Raw genomic sequence first — 24,601 nt, 5'->3', positions numbered from 1 at the left:
CTCCACGCACGTGGCTCCCCGGTCTGACTGGGAACATTGGATAGCGGGGCCCTCCCGTCACGCTTGGCGTTTCGGGCCAGCTGGGCAATTAGGACCGGCACTCTCCCAAGCTGCGGCGGCCAGCGACCCCCGCCTCCACGCGCGGTTTCCCGGGCCGACTGCCGTGCAGACAGACGAGCACCACGAGCGCCACCTACTGGGCAGGAAAAGAAAAACAGAGCCCAGAGATTTCACAGAAAAAGCTTTCAACCAGCTGGGTCCCACACCCAGGGAAATCTGATCAAATGCCCAGACACCAGCAGAAAATAATGGATGACGCTTGGAAAATTGAAGATATGGCCCAGTCAAAGGACAAACCAATAGTTCAAATGAGATACAGGAGCTGAGACAACTAATGCTGAATATATGAACAGAAATGGAAAAACTCTTCAAAAACCAAATCAATAACTTGAGGGAGGACATGAAGAAGACATGGGCTGAACAAAAAGAAGAAATAGAAAATCTGAAAAAACAAATCACAGAACTTATGGGAGTGAAGGACAAAGAAGAAAAAATGGAAAAACAATGGATACCTACAATGGTAGATCTAAAGAGACAGAAGCTACAATTAGTGAACTGGAGGATGGAACATCTGAATTCCAAAAAGAAACAGAAACTATAGGGAAAAGAATGGAAAAACTTGAGCAGGGGATCAGGGAACTGAATGACAATATGAAGCGCACAAATATACGTGTTGTGGGTGTCCCAGAAGGAGAAGAGAAGGGAAAAGGAGGAGAAAAACTAATGGAAGAAATTATCACTGAAAATTTCCCAACTCTTATGAAAGACCTAAATTTGCAGATCCAAGAAGTGCAGCACACCCCAAAGAGACTAGACCCAAATAGGCGTTCTCCAAGACACTTACTAGTTAGAATGTCAGAGGTCAAAGAGAAAGAGAGGATCTTGAAAGCAGCAAGAGAAAAACAATCTGTCACATACAAGGGAAACCCAATAAGACTATGTGTAGATTTCTCAGCAGAAACCATGGAAGCTAGAAGACAGTGGGATGATATATTTAAATTACTAAAAGAGAAAAACTGTCAACCAAGACTCCTATATCCAGCAAAATTGTCCTTCAAAAATGAAGGAGAAATTAAAACATTTATAGACAAAAAGTCACTGAGAGAATTTGTGACCAAGAGACCAGCTCTGCAAGAAATACTAAAGGGAGCACTAGAGTCAGATATGAAAAGACAGAAGAGAGAGGTATGGAGTAAAGTGTAGAAAGAAGGAAAATCAGATATGATATATATAGTACAAAAGCCAAAATGGTAGAGGAAAATATTATCCAAACAGTAATAATACTAAAAGTTAATGGACTAAATTTCCCAATCAAAAGACATAGAATGGCAGAATGGATTATGACCCAGCAATACCACTGCTAGGTATCTACTCAAAGGACTTAAGGGCAAAGACACAGACAGACATTTGCACACCAGTGTTTATAGCAGCATTATCTAAAATTGCAAAGAGATGGAAACAGCCAAAATGTTCATCAACAGACGAGTGGCTAAACAAACTGTGGCGTATACCTACGATGGAATATTATGCAGCTTTAAGACAGACTAAACTTATGAAGCATGTAATAACATGGATGGACCTAGAGAACATTATGCTGAGTGAGTCTAGCCCAAAACTAAAGGACAAATACTGTAAGGTCCCACTGATGTGAACCGACATTCGAGAATCAGCTTGGAATATATCATTGGTAACAGAGACCAGCAGGAGTTAGAAACAGGGTAAGATAATGGGTAATTGGGGCTGAAGGGATACAGACTGTGCAACAGGACTAGATACAAAAACTCAAAAATGGACAGCACAATAATACCTAAGTGTAATGTAACTAGGTTGGAACACTGAATGAAGCTGCACCTGAAATATGGTTTTTTGTTTGTTTGTTTGTTTGTGTGTTTGTATCTTTTGTTTTTGTTTTTTTTCTTTTTCCTTTTTATATATATATATTATTAGTATTATTATTTTAATTCTCTTCTCTATATTAACATTCTGTATCTTTTTCTGCTGTTTTGCTAGTTCTTTTCCTAAATCGATGCAAATGTACTAAGAAATGATGATCATACATCTATGTGATGATACTAAGAATTACTGAGTGCATTTGTAGAATGGAATGATTTCTAAATGTTGTGTTAATTTCTTTTCTTTTTTTTGATTAATAAAAAAAAATAATAAAAAAAAAAAAGAAAACCTTCCACAAAAAAAAAAAAAAAAAACAACAACAACAAAAAAACTCCCCAGTGATTCTAATGCACAACCAAAGTTGAGAACTACTAACCTGTACCTTCTCATTCATCCCTGTTTAATACCTCCAGCGATCTCAGAAGGCAGATAGTGTTCTACCCATGTTACAGGTGTGGGGAATGTGCCTACACATAAGGGTAGCTAGGGGCAGAGCTGGGGCTGGAACTCAGGTACATATGCCCTTCCCCCATCAGCTTCCTCCTGGAGTGATTTGGCTGATGCCTCCTGTACACCAGCCACTGGGCCTGATGCCACAGAAACAGCAGAGTGGAACAGAGTCTGCCCCCTCGGAGCTGGCAGCCATGAGGGAACGGACCTGAGCACAGGTGGTATTGATGTGCAGACACCGAGTAGGAAGTGAAGCACTTTATCTGAAGGTATTAAGTAAAGTTCTCTCACAAGGAGGAGGCATGAAGAAGGAAACTAGAGAAGTGAGCAGGAAATTGGAAGTGTGTGATATGGTTGGAATATGGTAGACAGTGCAGAATTTCTGGAGAAAGGGGTGAGCATGTGGACGAGGTAGATGGGGAGTCATAAGCAAGAAAAGTCTGCTGGGGGAAGGTCATAAAGAGCTTTGCGTATCATGCTCAAGAGTTTATAAATCCCCTTCCATCAACTCCATTAAACTTGCCTGCAGCTGTCCTACTGTGCCAAGTCAGAATGACCAGCAGAGTCAATTGCCACAGTTACCTACTGAATATTTAATCTATAAAGAGAAGAGAGAAAAGAATTGTGAGACCTGGGCCAGTTTCACAGGTCTCCATGCTTGGCTTAATGCTCTGCTGTCACCATCTTGAAATTTGTAATGATTTTATCCTTGACCTTGTGTTTTATAAATGAAATCCAATGGGACAATGGGGTATGCACATAAGCAGAGGAGATATGTACATAATGCATGTCCTCCCTGGTTCATTACCACCCTAGTTACATGTAACTTCACGGTGCTCCATGAGCATAGAATTCTGGTGGACCATAATGCATGAGAGTTCAGCAAGACTCAAAATAAGTGCAAGGCTAAGTGTTTGTCTTAAAACTGAGTAAATGGAGGTACTGACAGCCCAGACAGGCCATATTTTCCCTTAGAACCAGAACTTGTCTCAAACACAGAAAGCTGACAGGAATGTTCTAATAAATAAGAATGGCCAAGGGAACCTATCAGATCCTTCCCTTATTCATGTTATTCCCCTGTATTAGACAACCACATATCTAGAAAATGATGACATAAAAAGAAAAGATAGAGCAGCCATAGTTTCTTTTCCTTTCTCATCAATAAGCCAAGGTAGAGTGTGTTGGTAGAATGTGCACATATCAAGAAGTGAAGTAAAAAAAAAAAAAGGTTGGGTTAGTTTTATATAGTGTTTCCACTGTCTGATAAGAACAAGATATGTATTAAATGCTCTTATATTTGCATCTAAAATTGGCATTGCAAAATATAAAGTAGAACAGTAAAATTCATGCTGACTTAAAATTTAATTTTTTCTTTACTTTTAACAACATCAAACAGCAAATAAAACCCCATGACAAGCCTAGAAAGAGCTTCCTATTTTAATACTTTCATACTTTAATGACACTTTTCCCCTACTTTTTGAACAAGGCATTCCCACATATTCATTTTGCCCTGGGAACCATAAATTACGAAGCTGGCCCTAGTAAGTCACAATCTGTGCTCTGAAGGATAACGTTTATTCAAGAACTGTCAAAGGTGCTTCACAAACAACATAGCCATGAGAAGCAGAGTCCACCAGCCAGCGACCTTTGGAGATGAAGAAGGAAAATGCCTCCCAGGGAGCTTCATGAAACAGGAAGCCAGGAGAAGCAGCTAGCAGATGACACCATGTTTGCCATGTGCCCTTCCAGATGAGCGAGAAACCCTGAACTTCATCGGCCTTCTTGAACCAAGGTATCTTTCCCTGGAAGCCTTGGATTGGACATTTCGATAGACTTGTTTTAACTGGGACATTTTCTTGGCCTTAGAACTGTAAACTAGCAACTTATTAAAAGCCAGAAAAAAAGGTGCTTCACAATTATCTTTGGTTTCAATCCTCATATAACCCTGCAAGATGCTCTTTCATCTTATGTGTAATTGGCACACATAAGGAAAGACAAGTCACCTAAAATCATATAGCTTGTACATGTCAGTGTCAAGATTCAAGCCCAGGTCTTTAAGACATGTTCTCTCTTCACCTTAAATAGATTCCAAATAAAATAAAAAAAAAAGAAATTTTTTTAAAGCTGCCTTTACCAAAAAAAAAAAAAGGCTGCCCTCTAGTGTGCCAGTTGTCCCACTATATTGTACTTATTTGTTTCCTGAACTAGACTGAGAGAACAGGAACTATATTATCTTTTAAACTATTTATGGAAAGTATCAAATTGATTCAAAGTAAACAGAGGAGTAGAATGAAACCTTACGTACCCGTTGCCCCATTTCCACAATTATCAATACTCTGCCCTTTCTTATCTCTACCTTCATCCCCTCCTTATCATTCATTCAATTATTACTTTTAGGAAAGCTACATTCTATTAATCTTTTTATTCCCTTAACTCAGAGCCTGGCACATAGTAGGTGCTTAAGAAATGTTTGGGTGGATGAATCTTCAAAAATCGTTATTTTTACATTTTAAACAAGATCTGTTAAGAGTGAACTCCTTTTTTTCTTAGAATTGCAGGGAAAATATACACATAAGCTTTTGATAAAAATTAAATTTGTAAAGGAAAGTGAGGATTTAAACCTTTAAATATGGGTTAGCAGAATAAGGAAAGTTGCTGAAGAATCTTGTGGGCTATTTTTTTTTCTTATGCCAGTACTCAAAATGCTGTGGATAAGATCATTTAATTCTGGAAGTATCAAAAACCTTTGGAATCACCAATTTCACCTGTTAACAAAGACTTGCCTCATTAGTGATGGCATTTTCAGTTGATTTCATGTGTCAGGAAGCTAATCCAGGTGGAAAACTTGTCTTTTTCTAACAAAGTCCTTGATAGGGTTAAGCAGCTGTGTTTTACTGTATATGCAAAGTCATAAATGGAAAACCCTACTAATGCGATCTTAGTTTGAATACTCACAGCCTGACTTCCCTGAATTAACGTTATCAGCCAGTAGCCCAGCTCCTAGAGTGTTGCCTAAGAAGACAAAAGGTTTAATCAGCCTAACAAGAGAACTAACTCAGCACTTCTTCCAAAGGAGAGAATTAATGAGACTCCTTGTCTTAACTACTCCTCTCCTCTGTAGAGAGTGGGGGGCGGGGATAAACTGGGGGAAATGGTTTGGTATCCTCTATTTGGGCCCGTGGCCGAAGGAGCCTTCACAGTAGGCTTAGCCTGAAAACTGTTTCTCTGTATGGTTGGGGCTTTCAGTGTCCACCAGAAGAACCAGAGGGGTTCTGAATTTTTAGAGAACTCCCTTGTTTTCCAGCAGATGTCCAAGGGCAAGAGAACTGAGGCCTCAAAGAAAAGGTGGTCTACAGTAGACCTTGTGCATAATGGTGAGAGCTGGGCTCAGGAGTGCACTGGGTTTTAAATCCTAGATCTACCTTTATAGTAGTTAGGTTCAGGTGTCAACTTGGCCAGGTGAAGGTGCCTAGTTCTGTTGCTGTGGACATGAGCCAATGGCATGTGAAGCTCATCTGTTGCTGATTATATCTGCAGTCAGCTAGGAGGTGTGCCTGCTGCAATGAATGATGTTTTTGATTTAATTGACTGGATGCTGAAAAGAGAGTGCTCAACGTAGCACAGCCCAAACAGCTTAGCATACCTCATCTCAGCGCTCACAGCTCAGCCCAGACCTTTGGAGATGCAGAAAGAAATCACCCCGGGGAAAATTGTTGGAACCCACAGGCCTGGAGAGAAGGCCAGCAGAGCTCACCCTATGCCTTCCCAGGTAAGAAAGAACTCAGTTGAAAGTTAGTTGCCTTTCCTCTGAAGAACTATACATTTTTAACAAAATAAATCCCCTTTTATTAAAAGCCAATCCATCTCTGGTGTGTTGTGTTCTGGCAGCTTTGGCAGACTAAAATAGATTTGGTACCAGGAGTGAGGTGCTGCTGCAGTTTGCAAATACCAGACATGTTGGAACAGTTTTGGGGGTGGATAGGGGAACATTTTGGAGGAACTGTGAAGAGAATGATGGAGAAGTCCTGAGTGCTTGAAGAGACTGTTGTTACATGTAAACGAAACCACGGCCAGTCTCGACAAAGGGGGACAAATTGGAGTTTGCAGAGTGAGAACCATGGAAGCTCAGGTCTGAAGCCAAGAAACCTCAGGCCAGGAGAGTGGACCCACCCCTATACATGGAGAGGGTGAGTTTGCCCTGAAGGCAGAGAATGAACCTCCCACCTCATTGCAGTGGAAGAGTCCTACCGCCTCAAGCCCTGAAGAAGATACAGCATGCTCCTTGGGGATTGGGGAGAGCCTGGCTGCCACCACATGGAGGAGTTGAGGAGTGTGTGTCCTGGAAATGGCAGAGAGCCCAGGTGTGGCTCTGATGCATGGAGAGGGTGGAGCCAAGAAAAAGGCGATCTCCTCAGTGTTCCCCGAGGTTGATTCAGAAAGAGGCGGGCCATGGTGTAGGCCCTTGGAAAGGGTGGGTCTGCCATTTTCTAAAGCCAAAGGATATATCCAATGGAGTTTGCCCTGAAGGTTTTCAGGACTGTGTAAGTCTTGTGACTCCTGTATTCCTTCCAATTTCTCCCTATAGAAATGAAAGCATGTATCCTGTGACTGTCCCTCCCTTGCATATCAGCACTAGATAACTTGTTTTGGAATTCATAGGTCCAGAGCCAGAAGATAATTTTTGCCACTTTAATATCATTTAAGGTGATGTGTATAGCGGCCAAGTTGACAAGGGATGGACATTTGGCAGTTAGGTTCAGGTGTCAACTTGGCCAGGTGAAGGTGCCTAGTTCTGTTGCTGTGGACATGAGCCAATGGCATGTGAAGCTCATCTGTCACTGATTATATCTGCAGTCAGCTAAGGGGCATGCATGCTGCAATGAATGATGTTTGATTTAATTGGCTGGATATTGAAATGAGAGAGCTCAACGTAGCACAGCCCAAGCAGCTCAGCCCAGACCTTTATAGATGCAGAAAGGAATCACCCCAGGGAAAGTTGTTGGAACCCAGAGGCCTGGAGAGAAGGCCAGCAAAGATCACCCTGTTCCTTCCCATGTAAGAAAGAACCTCAGCTGAAAGTTAGCTACCTTTCCTCTGAAGAACCTTGCATTTTTAACTAAATAAATCCCCTTGCATGAAAAGCCAGTCCATCTCTGGTGTGTTGCACTCTGGCAGCTTTGGCAAACTAAAACAGCCTTCCACCAGCAGTGTGTCCTTGGGCAAGTTAACATATCTCAATTATTCTGTAAAATTTAAGTGTAATACCTACTTCATTAAGGTTGTCAAAATAATAAAAAGAATCGTGAAGGATACAACACAGTGCCTGGTGCAGAGCATGTGATCGGATTAGGCAAACAGTGGTTACTGTCATTTTTTTAGAAGGTGAGGACCTCCCTGGGAATGAGCCTTTTGTGCCTGTTCCTGTTAGACCTGTTCCAGACATGACTCTGGGTAATGGTGTCACTGCCTTGCATCAAGATTAGGATAGAATAATTGGGCCCTGAATAGAGGGAATTTGGTCATCTAATTCCTATTCCTCCCTCCAGGCTCAGCTGAAATGTGCCTACTTCTCATCACATTTTCTGACCCTTCAGGAGGGTTAGCCTTTTCCTCTTCTGACTCCCACCCCAGTAGCACCACACTGTATGGTAGTGTTTGTTTCAACGTCTGACACTTCTCCCAATATTGTTTTTCCAGCTCTTTTCAGAAAAAGCTGTCACATTTCCCCCAAATCTTACCCATCCCTGCCCATGCCCTTTAATATCTGATCCAGGGATGTGTCACCCCCAGTAAGTAAACAACGGGCTCAAATTGTTTGTGTCTCCTGAAGGATGAGGTTCTTTCTGCTCACCTATAGCTTAATCCTGCCTCAGCTTACCCTTACATACAAATTTAGTTGCAAACTCTTGAATTTATTGGTTCTTCCACAGATTTCTGCTTGGCAATGCTGGCCAAAGCTGCAGGAGTGAATGCTAACAACTCCAATGAGCATTTCCTCTAAGCAGCTCCAAACTCCCTGGACACAAGTGTCACTCACACAGCATGGTGCTCTGAGACCTCTTAATAGTCAGGTTCAGTGGTGTCTCAGCCGTACTGAGACCACAGGGCTGATTCTGTGGTTCTTTAGCCAACATCCTTGAGCTCTGGTTGGGTGCCAAGCTCTGTCTCTTCCCAGGGAGTGTACATATGAGTCCAGCAGGATATCTGTCCTCTTGAGCGCCTGGTAAACTGATCACCCCAGCACCTATGAGGCACTGTAGGGCTCCAAGCAGAGAACAAGTAACTGTCACATGGAAGACACTCCAAGCAGAAGCCAAGAAGGGATAAGGATGGAGGGTGTGAATATAGTTACAAGGGGGAGGTGAAGGAAAGTGATCAGAAAGGAGTGTGAAAAAGAAAGCTGGGGACAGCCTAGGAAGGGATTGTTTGCCCAGTTAAAGAGCTGAGACTTTTTCTTTCCTCTCCCCCACAGAACCTCTTGTGTGTGCTGCACCTACGGCTAGGGATACAATTTAAGCAAACCAGGCCCTTGCTGTTTCTGCCCACCTGGGCTTACAGTTTTAATGGAAGAAATAGGCATTACTCAAATAAGCACTGAGATATAATACACATGCCATCAACATTCTTGAGTAGGATAGTGATGAGATCTGAGTTGCACTTTAGACATAAGCATGGCCAAAAAAATTGGAGTAGACTGGGAGGAGTAAGATTGCAGAGGGACATTGTAGTTAATTAGTTGACGAATGAATGTAATTATGGTTCAAGTCTCCATCAAGGTAGTGGTATGGAAAGCAGAAGATGAACATGTGAGACATTTCACAGGTAAAATGGAAAGGACTTGGGAGGCCTATAACTACGACCAATAATAATACTAAAAATGAAATAGAAAAACAGATTTAGGATACAGTCCAGGTGGGATAATAATTTGGAGTTTTGACCATTTTGGTCTTGAGGTACTAGTAGGCCATCGGGGGGAGATGGAGACCCATTGTTTTGGAGCTCTGGAAAGATATCTGAGCTAATGTTATTTATCAGAGTCATCAATGTACAGATAGCACTGTGGACATGGATTCAATCACTTGGGAAGAGAATTAATTGCACTGCTCTGGTGCCAAGGATGAGATGCAAAACTTCCAGGCCACAGGAATGGAATTCCAGCTGGCCTTCTTCTGTTGGTTATCACCGGGTGAGCTTTCTCAGCTCGTCAACAAGGAAGATGTAAATTCATACCAAAGTTATAAATATCATGAGAACCTTTGCTGTTTCCTAAGGAACCAATATGCTTTTTTTCTCATAGAGAATATAAAATTTGCACCTGAACACGTTTCCCTTCTTGCTTTAGCAGCCAGGAAGCTCAGGACCAATTTTGTTACTTAATTTGAGAAACATATAAGATGTACATATCGAGCTATTCTTTGACCAAATAGATAACTTTTATATATTTGTGTATTTTTCCAGCCCTAATTTTTCTTTAATTGTTGTTTTAGGTGCACATATAAACTGCCTCAACTCTGTTATAAAATTAAGTAGGGTATAAATGTACAAAAATAAATATTTCTCCCCTCCCTAATTTTTTTGGTCATCCCTGCATCCCTTGTGCAGTTAATCTGCCCAGTTACTGAGCTAATGTTAGCTAGGTGTAAGCAGGAGGCACTCTTAGAATTTGTAGCAGCTAGGCAATAAACTTCAGTACTCACAAAACTTGTTTAAACAATATTAAAATGGAGTTTTAAAATATCTCCATGTTTTAAACAGGTCTGTGAAGAGAGATACCTTCAGTTCAATTCAAGATGTAAAAGTCTGATCTTTCAGAATTGAGAACACATCACTGAAATTAAAAGACTCATTTGTGTATACATTCAGAGAAGTATCACTGTGCTGACTATACAAGGATAGGATTTTTTTTTTAACGTTAGTGTTTTATTTTTTGAAAATGAGGTAATAGCAAGCTTCCTTACCAAACAGCATAAACACGAAATTCACTGGATGGTAAATTTTATTTTCGATGATCCTTCCTTGCTTTTTTAAATAAATATTTTAACATTGTAATTAGCTATTGGTAAAGGTTACTGTGGTAATGATTTTCGGAGGTAGGGTGGGAGTGGGGGAAAGGCCATCCAGCAAGGAGAGCCCAGCTGCCACCCAGCTTTATGTAGCAGGGCTTCTTCTGCGTAAGGTTTTCTCTGAATAAACAGTTCCCAATCCAAAAGGTTTGGAAATCATTACATTGGGAGGCTTGCCACACTGTCACACTGCTTGGGTCTAACTCTGACTCCTATGGAGGAGGTATGGGGTTTAGAACCCAACATTCAGGGCCCAGCCCTGCCTCCTACCAGCTGTGTGACATTGGGTGATGACTTCCTCTCTGAAACAGTGTCCTCCTCCATAGAATGGAATGACATTGTAAAAATGCCATTTCATAGATATCACCATGTTAGTCAAGATGTAATGGAGAAGCTGGAGGGAACTGCCTGAAAATGTAGAGCTGTGTTCCAGTAGCCATGTTTCTTGAAGATGACTGTATAATGATATAGCTTTTACAGTGTGACTGTGTGATTGTGAAAACCTTGTGTCTGATGCTCCTTTTATCTATCTTATCAACAGACGAATAAAACATATGGAATAAAAATGAATAATAGGGGAACAAATGTTAAAATAAACTTAGATCGAAATGCTAGTGATCAATGAAAGGAAGGGGTAAGGGGTATGGTATGTATGATTTTTTTCTGTTGTCTTTTTATTTCTTTTTCTGAATTGATGCAGATGTTCTAAGAAATGATCATGATGACGAATATGCAACTATGTGATGATACTGTGAACTACTGATTATATATGTAGAACGGAATGATCATATTTTAAGAATGTTTGTGTTTCTTTTTTGTCATGTTTTTAAAAAAAATTTTAAATTTTTTTTAAAAAAAGCCATTTCACTAGGTAAGTGATTGAGCAGTTAAAGACCAGTCACTCTCACTCCGTCCTTCTTCCCATCTCCATTTTCCAGGAGGAGCCAATCACTTTCTGTGAGGAAGCCTTTGTGTCCCACTATCGTTCCGGAGCCATGAGGCAGTTCCTGCAGAATGCCACGCAGCTGCAGCTCTTCAAACAGGTGCTCGACTCTCCTTAGCGTCAGCCTGGCTTGGCCTGTGTCTGGATCCCTGATGGGATTCCTGCAGCTGCCTCCACTCTAAGCACTGGTCTGCAGGCATGAAAGGGACCCAGGCCCCAGCCGAAAGAGGCTCGTGGTCTGGGAAGGGGTATTGGGTAAGGAGGAGGATCAGCAACAAAACAGACCCTTAGCAATACATCGTGTGGTTTTTCAAGTATCATAAACACACTGCCAGTTTTTTGAAGCTCATTTGTTGAAACTCACTTTTTGAAAACTAACAGTTTCAAAGACCTTTTCTATTTTGAACACCTGGTTGTATTCTTTGGTCATACACTAAGGTAGCAATAAAATGGCCTTTTTTTTAACCCCCTTATTTCTTTGTACAAACTTTGCTTTTCTTACAGTTTATTGATGGTCGATTAGATCTTCTTAATTCTGGTGAAGGTTTCAGTGATGTTTTTGAAGAGGAGATTAACATGGGCGAGTATGCTGGTAAGAAGCCTTTTGTTTTCCTTCTCTGGGTGATGGGTGGCTGAACTAGGGTGTGTTCACCCTAGTGACACCCAGTGTCTTTGACTTCTCTTTTTCCTTCATTGGTGTTTATGGACAGACTGATTTCAGTTTGGCCTTGAAATGTTTGGGAGTACCTCTGGGTTCTCTGATGAAACCTTGAGCCATATGAACTCCTCTGTCCTGTGGTCAGTTACCCCCCTAAATAGACAAAGTCTAGTTAAACATAGCAGCCAACGTGATATCATGGAGAAGACATGAGATAGCAAATTAGGAGATGTGGGTTCAAATCAGGACTCTGCCTCTAACTAGTTGTAAGGCCTTGGTTGAGTCATTTTACCTCTTATAGCTGAAGTTTTTCTATCTATGCACTGAGAGTAACATTGCCTACCTACCTCATGGCATTCCTGTGGGGATTAAATCAGAGTCCATGAGGAAAAGTTTGTATAGACACCCAGCATAGTCCCTTCTAGTCCTGGCATAAGAGTCAGTGTTCAGTAACTGTTTCTTTAAGACCTAAAAATAATTGGAGAGTGCCCAGGCTGTCTGTGGACCTTTAAAACTAAAGGACCATCCTTTCATTTTTGGAGGAGGCATCTGAGGCCCTGAGAGGTGTTTGTAGCTGACCCTGCCTCCTGAATTTAATCTGGACTTTTTTCCAGATTTCCTAGTTCTAGCAATGACAGCAAAGTCAAAACCAGATGCAAAATAATAGTGATTATCATGCTGCTGCCCTTTTCCTATTGCAAGCCATTCTGGCAATCCAGTTGGGGGTTCATAATCTCATAAAGCCAGGCACAACATCCACCTACAAACCCCTTCTACGGGCCTGAGCAGCCTGTGCTGCATGGAGAGCACAAGAAATTAATAAAATCAGGGTTCTTTCCTGCTGACTCTACAGCCATTTCCAGTCTGTGGACAGTAATAGCAGATTGTGGATAAGCATTTCCTGAACACCTACTGTGTCCAGAGCCCTGTGGAATAAGCAGTGGAAGACCCAGTTCTGCCCTGTAGGAATATACAGTCTGATGGGAGAAAGAAGCATAACTAAAGACAAATAGAAATTAAATCACTATAGGAAAAGGGATAAAAGCAGGTCCTTTTGTCTGGTTAGAACAGGGCTTTGGTGGTTCTCAATGCAGTATGTGAAAGCTTCATAAAGGAGGCAGGATTTGAGTTCTGAGGAGAAGGTAGCTTTATGAGTTGCTAGACTAATTTAAGTCATTCAGAACTTCTAGAAAAGCTGTCTATGAATAAGATCTCCTTATCCCACCAGATAAAATGAGCAGAGTTCACCACCAACACCTCCTCTTTCTTTTCCTTCAAGTGTGTTGAGGGCTGAGTGTGTGTCCAGTATGTCCAGCAGTGAGCTTACTCCAGGACACACAGCACAGGTGGTTCCTGACCTGGGGTGACTCACAATACTTCAGAGAATATAGAATTCTAAAGGGCTGTTACCTTTTCTAGAAAACTTTTCCAAAGAAGTAGTGAGGCAAAGCTTAAAGATGACTTCTGAGCTGGCTGCTTAGTTTACTAAGAGACAGTAGGGAATGGTGACCAGACAAATGAAACAGCCTTTGCAAGGGCATGGAGGACTGAGGGAAGTCATCTTTAGGAAACCCTTGGGAGCTCCTCATGTTTGGAGCGAAGGTGGTCCAGGATGGGGATACAAAGTGGAGAAGCAAGGGTGGGTGATGCCAAGAAGAGAGTCAGGATCTCTATCCAGTAGGCAGTGGAGAGGATTTTGAAGGTTTGAAGTCAAGGTCATGATATGATCAGCTCTCTGTTTGAGAAAGATATCGAGTGGCAGTGACACACTGTTGCCTCCTACAGGAAGCTGGCCATGGGACCCTCCAAGTGATTCTCTAGATTTTTTAACTTTTCAAGCCCTATATGTTGAAATCAGTTTAAGAAACTCCAGGAGGTAAATTACCTCTTTAAATAACAGCTTCTCTGCTTTCTCTTTCCCCAGGCAGTGATAAACTGTACCATCAGTGGCTCTCCACAGTCCGGGTAAGTATGCATCCGTTCAGAGCCACTAGGGTCTCCATGTGAGCCTCCTGGCAGCCCTCTGCTTCCCCTGCATCTACAGCACTGTCAATAGGCCCAGGACACTCCACTCCCTCTGCTGCAAATGCTTTTGTTTCTAAAGCCAGGCCATTCACATGCCATTTGGAAACTAGGAGGAGACTGTCCAGAGCCATCCCTTGGTCGGGGAAAAGAAAGGCAGGGGAAACCTTCTTGTCTTCAAGAAGCCAGTCAAGGCGTGTTGAATAGGATGTTGTATTAGAGCACCTCTGGGAGTCTTCTAGGACCAGTGCAATTGTAGTGATTATGGGGAAACCACAATTGTGTTCCTCTTGCTGTCCCACAATGATTTGCATAGCAAAGGCTCCTGGGAAGATAAAGAGCACATCACCGAGGGACTTTTTTCATTCTCTCTCTGTTGTTGTAAACCATCTTTCTTGTGCCAGAAACCAGGTGCTTAGGGCTTCACAAGCCACTAAAGCATTCAAATACTTGCCTTTCTTTTCTATTGATCTATCAGTGAGTATATACTGAAGGCAGACTGTGCGTCAGGTGCCCTACTGGGTCCTGGGGATACAGTCTGGAGCAGGACATAGGCCCTATCCTGGAGGAGCTCCTGGTTTGTTGGGGAGGAGGCACATAAACAGACAACTCCAACATCATGTGATAAGTGTTCTTTCCTGCCTGTGAGCCAAGTTCGCTGCTGCCAAGGTAGGTCCCTTGGAAGTGGCTTCAGCTGGCCAAGAATCAGCAATTCCTCGATGAAAGACTTCTTTTGTTCTTCTTGTATGGCCAAACACAGCACTTGGCAAATCATAGACAAGCAATAAGAACTTGTTGATTGATTGGTAAAGGGAGTTTTAATACTCCAAAGGACCAATTTAAATAGGATACTGAGTAATTTGGGAAAGCAGTATGGAATAAATGAGTGGATGAAAATTTCATATTATCCTACAACACAGAATACTTTCTAGATCAAATTGTAATGTTTTTAATTAACGCTCAAAATTTCTAATGTGGGCAGTTAACAAAATGCATGCTAAACGTCAGGCCCAATAATTATATTACTGTATCTTATTCTTTTATATACCCACTAGTTCCAGCCTTTCCCTATTCAAATCTGTTTTCCACATATCGGTTTGAATTACCTTCCCAAACCACCACAATTCTAACCATGTAATGCATTTGATTAATTAACCTTCCAGAGTGTAGATCCCCTGAACCTGGCATTCTGGACCCTTCATAAGCTGGATTCATCTGATCTCCTCAGCCTCACTAGCTATTCCTCCCATGATATACTATGCCCCAGCCATTCTAAACCACTTGTTATTCTCAGAAAACACTTGTTTATATGCTTTTCCTGCCCCTAGAATGTTCTTTTCCCACCTATTCCCCACATAGACTCCTATTCATCCTTCCTGGTTCAGGTCAAATGTTTCATCCTCTGAAACCTTCCAGGCCTTCCAATTCCACATACTGAACTGACTCTAGGTCTGTATCTCCACACACCTTGGACACATAAGCAACTCCACACTTACTACCTTATATTGCAATTATTCACTCTGGTGTACTCCCATCCCCAACTGAGCCAGAGATCTTTGAAGGAGGAGAACTGATCTTGCTTGGCTCAATAACTTCAGAGCCTAACATGGGACAGCCATATAATGAGCTGAGCTCCCACAAAATATCTAGAAGGATAAGACTGAAGAATGGATTCATAACAAACTATGAAAACTGGTGTTTGGAAAGAGAACAATAGAAACCAGATAAAGCCTCTGCACTTCATATCCATTCATTGCTTCATTTATGTCATGGGAAAGCCTTTCCTCCTTATCTTCCTCCCCTGCTTTCCTAAAGAAAGTGAGCTGAGAAACTGATATGCTGGATTTATACTACAGCCATGCTTAACACTTACAGCTATTTATTCTTCCCTTCTCTGAAGATTAGATGTTAAGGAGGACAGCATACCAGCATAATTTAAAAAAAGTCATAGAACCTAGGGTGAGGAAAGGAAGGTACATGGCTGACAGTAGCATATTTCCAAAGTAACTAGACAATCCTGGCTTATCAGGCCCCAGCTTGGTGTAGCTATACATTCCATTATTATTAAACTTACCTTAACATTGTTGTAACTAGAATTTCTGGAGGAGCTGTAGGTTATTATGGGGAAACCCTCCCTCCAGAGAACTTGATGAGCTTTCCTTCCAGCCAGGAATCAGTTGCCAATCAAAATACTGAACTTAGAGTTCCCACTCAGTTATCACAAGGAATGGTTATCCATCCTTATCCCAAGGCCAACTTCCCACCTATAATGATTCTGCTATAGTCATAACCATAACTGCCCAGGACAGTTACCATCCAGGCCTGTTTTTATAATTAAGTTACTTGCTCTTGAAATATTGCTTAATTTGGTTGAAGACAAGAGATTGTTGTTGATGTTGGCCTGCTGTATCTTCTGCCCAGATTGCTAATTGGTATTTTTATTACAGAAAGGAAGTGGAGCTATTCTGAATACTGTAAAAACGAAAGCAAACCCAGCCATGAAAACTGTTTATAAGTTTGTAAGTACTGGTCTTGTCTCAGGATCCAAACAGATCTGTTCCTTACTGTCATGAGACTTGTAAGACTCTTACATCTTCCTGATCCTTTATTATAGAAATAACTCAGGAGCCACTGTGCTATGTCCTGAGGCTACTAATGCTCTTAGAATTATTTAGCATTGAAGTTTTTTGATCAGTTCAGTGGCATTTTTTAATCTAAGGTGTTGCTGCTAACGTGCTATGATAGAAAAATGGGAGGCAACTGATTTTAGTTTTTAAAATTGGACCGGGCAGCTAAAATTCAGGCTGCTCCATGCTTGCATCCTGTAACATGGAGACATAGGCTATTGGGTGTCCTGGAAAACCTTTCCTACATGCATCCCCATTATGATGTCAAAATAAAGCAGCTCCTTTGCAGGTGACAGAAAAGTGTTCATCGTGGGACACACCCCATAATTTTTTCCCCAAATTCGTCATGATCTCTCTCATCACTGCCCTATAGGATGCGCATTATTTGTGAGACTCATGCCCTCAGCAGAAGGAAAATGGGAAAATCACTTCAGTTTCCGATGCTCCATCTTTTACAAGTCTCAAGTATTTTTTTCTTGTCATTTCTCTTGTTTGCTAGTTTGACTCTGAGCCACTTCAGCGGAATGGTTTTGTTTTATTTCCATTTTTTAATTTTGTTAGTCCTTTCTGTGCTTAAATTATAGTTACTTTAATGGGGTAGGTGGCTGCCACATGGGTTTAAAATGACACGAAATCAAAACCAGGGTGTCTGCCAAAATGAGATCTAGGAAAAGGCACTGTAGAAATCCAGTGATGTGTTTGTTCAGGCCATTCAGCCTGGGCAGAAAATTTGTCCTGAGGCTCTGCCTTGGTGAAATGTAATGGATATTCTGAATCTTGCAGCCAGAAAAGCAACTGCTCTGCTCTTACTGGTAGCTGTCACCAGGTTGCTGAGATAAATAATTATAGCGAGCTTCATAAGGGCTTTGAAAGGAAAAAAATTCTGTGCCATCAAAATGCAAAAAATAAAATCTCTGCAGGCTCTTTAAGGGATTTTTTTTAACCTTTTAACGTTGTATTTGTTTTCATAGCCATTATGTTTTCGACTTGATGATCCCATTTTTCCTTCCTTTTTCTAGTAATCAGAGAAGGTGATACGCAACGGACTGAAATCAAGCATAGTCCCTGCTGGAAACAGAAAAGAAATCTTAACTTAAATTAATTTTTCATGCAGGCAAAAGATCATGCAAAAATGGGAATAAAAGAGGTGAAAAACCGCTTGAAGCAAAAGGTACTTGAAGTTCTTATTCAAAATGTATAAGCACCGTGCATGAAATGCGTGGCCACAAAAAAGTATGATGTGATCAATAGAGGGCTGTTTGATACAGTGTTGTTAGCACACTTCAAAATGCATTACCAGCTGTCCGGGAGTTTTCACACTGTTATAAATATTCACAGACAAAAAACTGTCTTCAAATAACATTAAGACTCTGGCTTAAACCCACAAAGGCAAAGAAGTTCAAAATTACCGCTGTCAGTCTGTCCCTTGCCTGCCCCACTGGGCCAAGAGTTCACTGGGATCTGTAGAAATGGCCTCATTCTATCCATTCTGGCAGCACCCCCTCCGCAACTGACCTCTGCCCCGTAGCTGGGTGTACCCAAAACTAAGATCCATCTCCAGGGAAATGATTCCAGTGGTTCCAGCTTGCACGTGGCTACCATGCAAATACAGGGGACAAAGGGGATTAAGAGAGGGGAGCTCAGCAGTTTATTTCTGAAACTCTGTGGGGGAAGGGGAAATCTCGAATTGTCTTCTTGGACCATTAGTAAAATTTTATGAAATTGTACTGGCTCCATCCTGGCTAAGACTGCCCTAATCTAACTCTCTACAATAGTATAGTGAGATTACTATAGTAGCAGAAAGGGTATTTTTTATACAATTATGAATCTCATCATCATCACTATTATTGCCACCCTTTCTTAAGCTCTTGCTATGGATGGTCCAGGAACTGTGCTAGGAGCTTTCATATTTAATTCTTAGAATTTAATTCTTAGAACAATCCTATAGGATATTATTCCCATTTCATGAATAGACACTGTGATTCCAAGAGGTGAAGTAATTGTCCCATAGTCACACTATTAGAGCCTGACAGAGCCAGGATTAGATCCCAAATCCATTTACTTCCAGAGTCTGGGCTCTTTTCACTATAGTAGTTCATACTGCCATCCTAAAATAAGTTTTATTTTCCAAAAGGTGCTTGGGATCACTTACTTCATTATCCCCACAACCCCAAATGCAGGTCCTAATAAGGGCCTCTAATAACAGCCTTTGTCTATCGCAGCAGTTTTTTTAAAATTGAGACCAGTTTCAATTTTATGAAGCCAGAAAGGACTTCTAATTAACTTGAAATGGTCAAAGGAATTGATTGTTTTAAGTATAAAATAATTTGCTCTAAGCATCTAAATTCTTAGTTTCAGCAAAGAGTGAATTTTTAACAGCTGAGATTCAAGTCCTGAAATAAAAATCCTGTAATGTAAATTCAGATAGATCTTACCTGTAGTCTCTTGTACCCTGTCAGTGACTGGCAGGTGAAATTCTTTACTTGGATGTTATTTAAGTCCCTAAATGTACCTTTTTATCACCTATCATAGTCACAGTAGCTGAATTTTTACAGATTAAAACAGGGGCAGGGAGGAGGAATATTCTTACCAAATTTTCATTCCTTGATGGCTGGACTCCAGGCTCTGGATGGCTTTAGAATATTACCAGAAGTAAGCAGGGAAGGGGTCCTTCCTGGGGGCACAGGACAGGTATACCCTCATTGGTCAGATTTGCTCTCTTCTGACCATTAAATAAGAGACTTCTCGTTACCCTCATACTGATATATGTAAGTATTTGGCCTGAAAAAGATCTTCTTTTAATAATATGTTGCATTTCTGCAAATAACCAGTTAAGCTCAGGTTTTTTAATGTTCAAAGCTTCAATTAAACACTTTCCTTTCCTTTCCACACTCTCCCTCTTTCCTTTCTATGCTCTCCCTCTTTTCTCTCCTTGATAGTATCTAAAGCAGATTTTCCCCTCCTCTTCTCCTCTTTCCCTGCCAGTCTTTTCAAGAATAGCTTCAGGAGATAATGTTCTATAGAGAGTGTCAGTACATTTCAGGTGACACAAATGGTGAAGGCATTTTATAGAAATGTGGATTGTCACCATTGGACTGTTGACAGATCTATTAGTGCACCCTTTTCAATTTTCACTTTTCCCCCCTTCGGTTTTACAGATCTCTACAGACCTGATATTTTGCAGTTGTTCTTGGAAGAGCTATTTTGTAATTGAAACTCTAGCATTGTTCTTTGTGCACAGGACTCAGGTCTTCTGCAATACTCTCCAGGCCCCTTTCTTGAGCTAATTTAAGATTTGGCTTCACCTGACCTCATTCACTGCAGTAGAAAATATTTCTTTTGCTCTTTTGGCCCCCTACCTTACCCCCCCCTCCCCTTTATATGGCAACATTTCTATGTGGCTCCCAGATGTATCTAAACCAGACACTTCAAGTTTGGTTTCTGCTATAAAATTGAGGCAGTTCCCAACAAAGATCCAATTTTCAAATATACTGGGTTGCCACCTGGCCTTCTCTAACTCTGCATAGCAATGGTGACCTCACAGATATAATCAAGAACCCAACCTTGCCCTCTTCACTCTCGCCTTGGGTTTGAATTGCAAATAGAAAATGTGGGGCTGACCTTTGGAGAGGTCACCATGGTGTGTGGATGGTCCATCTCTAATGTGACTGAGCAGAGCCCCATCTCCATCCCTTGTTCATTTGTGCTGCAGATTTTCAAAGCATCTGAAATAGGTGCTTTCAGAGTATCTGTGTGACCATTGGCAAATAATTGTTAGTGGTTTCTGTACTGTGGCTTTTTATTCCATACCTGTTCTGCTTCAGCCCAACAAAAAAAAAAAAGGACAGATAGCATATTTCTCTGGATAAATGGAGCAAGATGGTCAAGTTCTTCTATAGCATGGCCTCCTTTGAAGTCTGACTTGCTCAAAATTAGGAAGAAGAAAAAAATAGCAGAGATGCCTTCCAGCCATTGCTTTCTAAAGGAAGAAAGTAGTCTTTCCTCCAGAGCATCTCTCTGCCAGGCCTGGCCTTGCAGAAGAATGCTGCATGGCTGGACTTGTGCTTTCAGCAAATTGCATTCCTCTTGCAGCACCTTACAAGGCTGTCATTAGAAGGTCTTGTTATAAAAGCAATGGCTGCACCCACACACATGTGCTCACATGCAAACACGCGCGCACACACACACGTTCCACCTCACCTGTAGGGAACATTCGGAAAGTCATACAAGGATGTCATTTCTTGCCTACTAAGTGACCTGTGAAAAATACCTTTTTTCTTCACTATGAAAACAAGTTAGTTGTGGCCCCATTTCACGGCCTTTTGTAAATTTCTAAATCTTTGATCTTAGACAGTTGAGTTTGTTGATTTAGAATGTCTGTGATTGAAAGCAGGTTCACAGTTGGGTTAGCACAGGCTTGAGTTTCTGACCAAACATTTCTCAGTATTGAAGGGAGTGAGTAAGCATGTGTGGGGCCGGGAGATCTAGGTAGACGCCTGTAGAACAGACATTTTCACACCTTTTCATACAACTGTCAGCTACCTGTCTTCAGACACATTAAAATATGCTTCAGCCTCAATCATAGAAATTCCAGTCCTATGGCTACTATTTTGATATCAATATTCATATTTTAATTTGCCTTTGCAGTCATATATAGTAGACTGGGAAAAGAAAGGTTCTGCACAAATCTGAGAACTGAGAAAGGTAGTTCTCCCATAAGCAGTCAGAATAAGGCCCCTGATCACACCATGAGGGTCTTTATACTCTCCCCAACATCATGGTGTACAGTCTAGGCTTCTGCAGCAGACAGGTTGGGTTCAATGCTGGTTGTGTTTGGTATTAGTTGTATAACCTTGAATAAGTTACTAAACCTCTCTAAACATAGTTTTCTTCATCCATAAACTAGATTGTTGCAAAGATCAAAAGAGGTTATAGATTTTGATAGTAATTGTTAGTAGCCACTCAGTAAATTCAAGTTTCCATTCCATCTGCGTTCTTATGTCCCACATCTGGAAAAGCAAATCCTCGTTTGGGTATATATTCAGAGAACATGGCTGGCATGGAATCACCTCTCTTTACGTCATCCACACGGGTCCCAGAGCAGTGTTTCTAGAACACAGCTCTGATCAAGTCACTCCCTTGGTTAAATCCTTCTAGACCTTTCAAACCTGCCAACTCCTTGGCTGGGAAGTATGTGGAATACCGCTACCCATTGGACCACCTGTCATTCCTTAAACAGGCCCTGCACTCTACTTCCTTTGGGCTCACATCTTTGCCTGATGAAGTCCTGTCCTGAGCTCCTTCCATAACCAACTTCCTCCCTGGCTTTTACCCAATACCACTCAGAGAAGAGATACTTATCTCTTCCTCCTCTAGTCTCGCAAGACCCTGGGTTCATGCCTCCCTGACTTCTCACGCATTCTTAAGAGACCAGGGACTTAATATATGTTCCGCCTTTGCCTGCTTTCTCCACACTGCTTTCTCCACAAAGGGGTGAAGATTAACTCTCACTCATAGTATCTGAACTGTATTAAAAGCTCAGCAAAGGTGATGGGAATTGGATTGTTTTCTGACTCCTTTGTTTTGACAGGGGGTAGGAAATGGTAAGACCCCAGGGTACTGAGTCAAGCTGCTGGCCTCCTGGGAAGAGATGTGTCACCCTGTGGTAGCTTCTGATCTGCAGCTCAGCCTAGTATCTTCCTCTTGTGTGACCCTTGGGGAAGGAATAAGTTTACCCTTCCTGTCAGCTTCTTTTTTCTTTTTTCAAATGACATTTAGAAAGTGGTTTTTTTTTTTCTATTTACAAACAAAATACATGTTTGTTGGAGAAAACTGGACAAATCAGACAAGCAAAAAATAAAATAATCACCTCTTTTACAACCTGTATTTTCATTTACTCTATCCTGAGCATTTCCCAGGCCACTAAGTGTTTCTCCCACATGTGACTGTTTTAGATGGCTACGTAGAATTTTACCTGATGGACGTAAAAACTCAGACATTATTTAATCAATCCTGTTATTGGACATTTAAGTTACTTCCAATTTTTTCTAGGCAAATATCTTTGAAGTTAAAACTTTTCAGGAATTCTTCATTATTTTATTAGGGTAAACATCTGGAAATGGAATTACTGGACCAAAAGGTATATACATCTTTTAGGTTTTCACCAGAAGGGTATGAGAATGCCTGATTTCCCCAAACCTTTGCTTCTCAGTTCTTAGGCCACAATTTCTTCATTCATGTTATCAGAAGTTGCTTTTATGAGTCCCTGCTATGTGTGAGAACTCTCCTCGTAGATGCAGTACAGGTTGTGATCTGGCCATTTTTCCTTCTTGACTTGGGCTCCTTCCATCCTCCTCTGTCTAGATCCTGGGAGGAAGCAGTCCTCCTTCCCATCCAGGAGAAATAGTGAAGAAGTTATAAAACTTGGTGGGGCAAGCTGCAGAATGTTATCTCTTTTGCAACTTTATATCTTCTAACTAAATAAAGTAAATGAGCAGGTCTGCTCTTTGAGGCACAAGTTCATTTGTGTATTGATCACTTTTGCCTTCCAAACGTTTAACTCAATTTTACAAATATTTATTTGAGAGCATATTCCAGATTCAAGGCTCTGGGGTAGAGAACCCCAAATCCCAAGGAACTCATAGTCTTTAGGGATAAGAAGATAAGTAAGTGCGCAGATATCGTAAGGCATGCACAATATAATCAGTGTAACAGAAGAGGTATGAAGCATCATTGGTTTCTGAGGAGGAGGAGATTATATCTAATGACTTGTTGACTACTTCTTCAGTTCAAAATATGTTTACATGTGCTATTATGGGTTACTATGGTATAAATGCCAGGAGTCATATAGCTCTGGGTTCTTCCGCTCTATAGCTATGGGGCCTTGGGTAAATTGTCCTCTCTGAGCCCTAGTTCCTCACATATAAAAGAAGGATAATATTTTCTAGCTTGTGACTGTCGTGGAAACTAAGTGTGGTGATGAAAGTCAAAGGTCTGAAAGAGTGCCTGCTGTTTCTTAGATACTCAATGCTGGAAAGCTCTTCTTTTTAAATGGTGCTCTCTCCATTTTTCAGGGGATAAGGATGTAACATTCGATTTGCTCAGTACTGTATCATTTTTAAAGATTTTTTCTTAATTGTGATAAAATATGGATAACATAAAAATACTTTAACAATTTTAAGTGAATCCGTTCCTTTGCCACTATTTCTGGACTATTTTTCATCATCCCAAACTAAAACTCATACTCATTTAACTATAATTCTTCATTCCCCACTTCCCTCACTTCTCATAGCCACTATTTTGCTTTCTTCTCTAAGAATTTAATTTTAAGTATTTCACATAAGAGAAATCATGCAATGTTTGTCCTTTCGTTCGTGCCTGGCTTATTTCACTTAACATGATGTCTTCAAGGTTCATCCGTATTGTAGCAGGTACCAGCTATTCATTTCTTTTATGACTCAGTAGTTCTCCATTGTATGGATATGCCACTTTTTGGTTATCCATTCATGTCTTGATGGACACATGGGTTTCTTACCCCTTTGGCTATTGTGAATAATTCTGTGATGAACACTGGTATACAAATATCTGTCCAAGTCCTTGTTTTAAATTATTATGGGTACATACCTAGGAGTAGAATTACTAGATCCTAGGGTAATTCTATGTTTAACTTTCTGAAGAATCAACAAACTTGCCACCACAGTGGTTTCACCATTTTATATTCCCACCCAAAATATATGAGGGTTCCAATTTCTCCACATCCTCACCGATACTTAGTTTCACTTTTTCTCATAATAGCAATCCAAGTGGGTGTAAAGTGATATCTCATGATTTTGATTTGCATTTCTCTAATGGCTAATGATGTTGAGCATCTTTTCATATACTTATT

General features: G+C 41.0%; 1 protein-coding gene and 1 long non-coding RNA gene across 14 annotated transcripts in view; one reads left to right on the top strand and one right to left on the bottom strand.

Annotated features, from left to right (window-relative positions):
- Positions 1-24,601, top strand: part of DENND1A (DENN domain containing 1A) — a 665,083-nt gene that overhangs the window by 579,547 nt on the left and 60,935 nt on the right. For 12 of the 13 annotated variants that reach the window (XM_077144393.1, XM_077144391.1, XM_077144365.1 and 9 more), the window contains 5 exons: positions 11,405-11,509; positions 11,914-12,001; positions 13,992-14,032; positions 16,537-16,608; positions 17,831-17,887. In XM_077144393.1, the coding sequence (XP_077000508.1) occupies positions 11,405-11,509; positions 11,914-12,001; positions 13,992-14,032; positions 16,537-16,608; positions 17,831-17,887 (363 nt within the window). Of the gene's footprint in view, positions 1-11,404; positions 11,510-11,913; positions 12,002-13,991; positions 14,033-16,536; positions 17,182-17,735; positions 17,888-24,601 lie in introns of those variants that run through there. The other variant, XR_013169077.1, reaches the window with a different exon arrangement.
- On the bottom strand, positions 11,710-16,931 carry LOC143669855 (uncharacterized). Its single transcript, XR_013169097.1, has 3 exons — positions 16,164-16,931; positions 13,953-14,414; positions 11,710-12,220 (listed from the first exon to the last, which is right to left on the bottom strand). It is a non-coding gene; the product is annotated as an uncharacterized LOC143669855 (long non-coding RNA).

This window comes from Tamandua tetradactyla, chromosome 2 (assembly GCF_023851605.1).
Source record: "Tamandua tetradactyla isolate mTamTet1 chromosome 2, mTamTet1.pri, whole genome shotgun sequence".
NCBI classification, from domain to species: Eukaryota; Metazoa; Chordata; class Mammalia; order Pilosa; family Myrmecophagidae; genus Tamandua; species Tamandua tetradactyla.
Note: the sequence above shows the minus strand (reverse complement) of the source record. Positions and strands in the feature narration are given on the sequence as shown.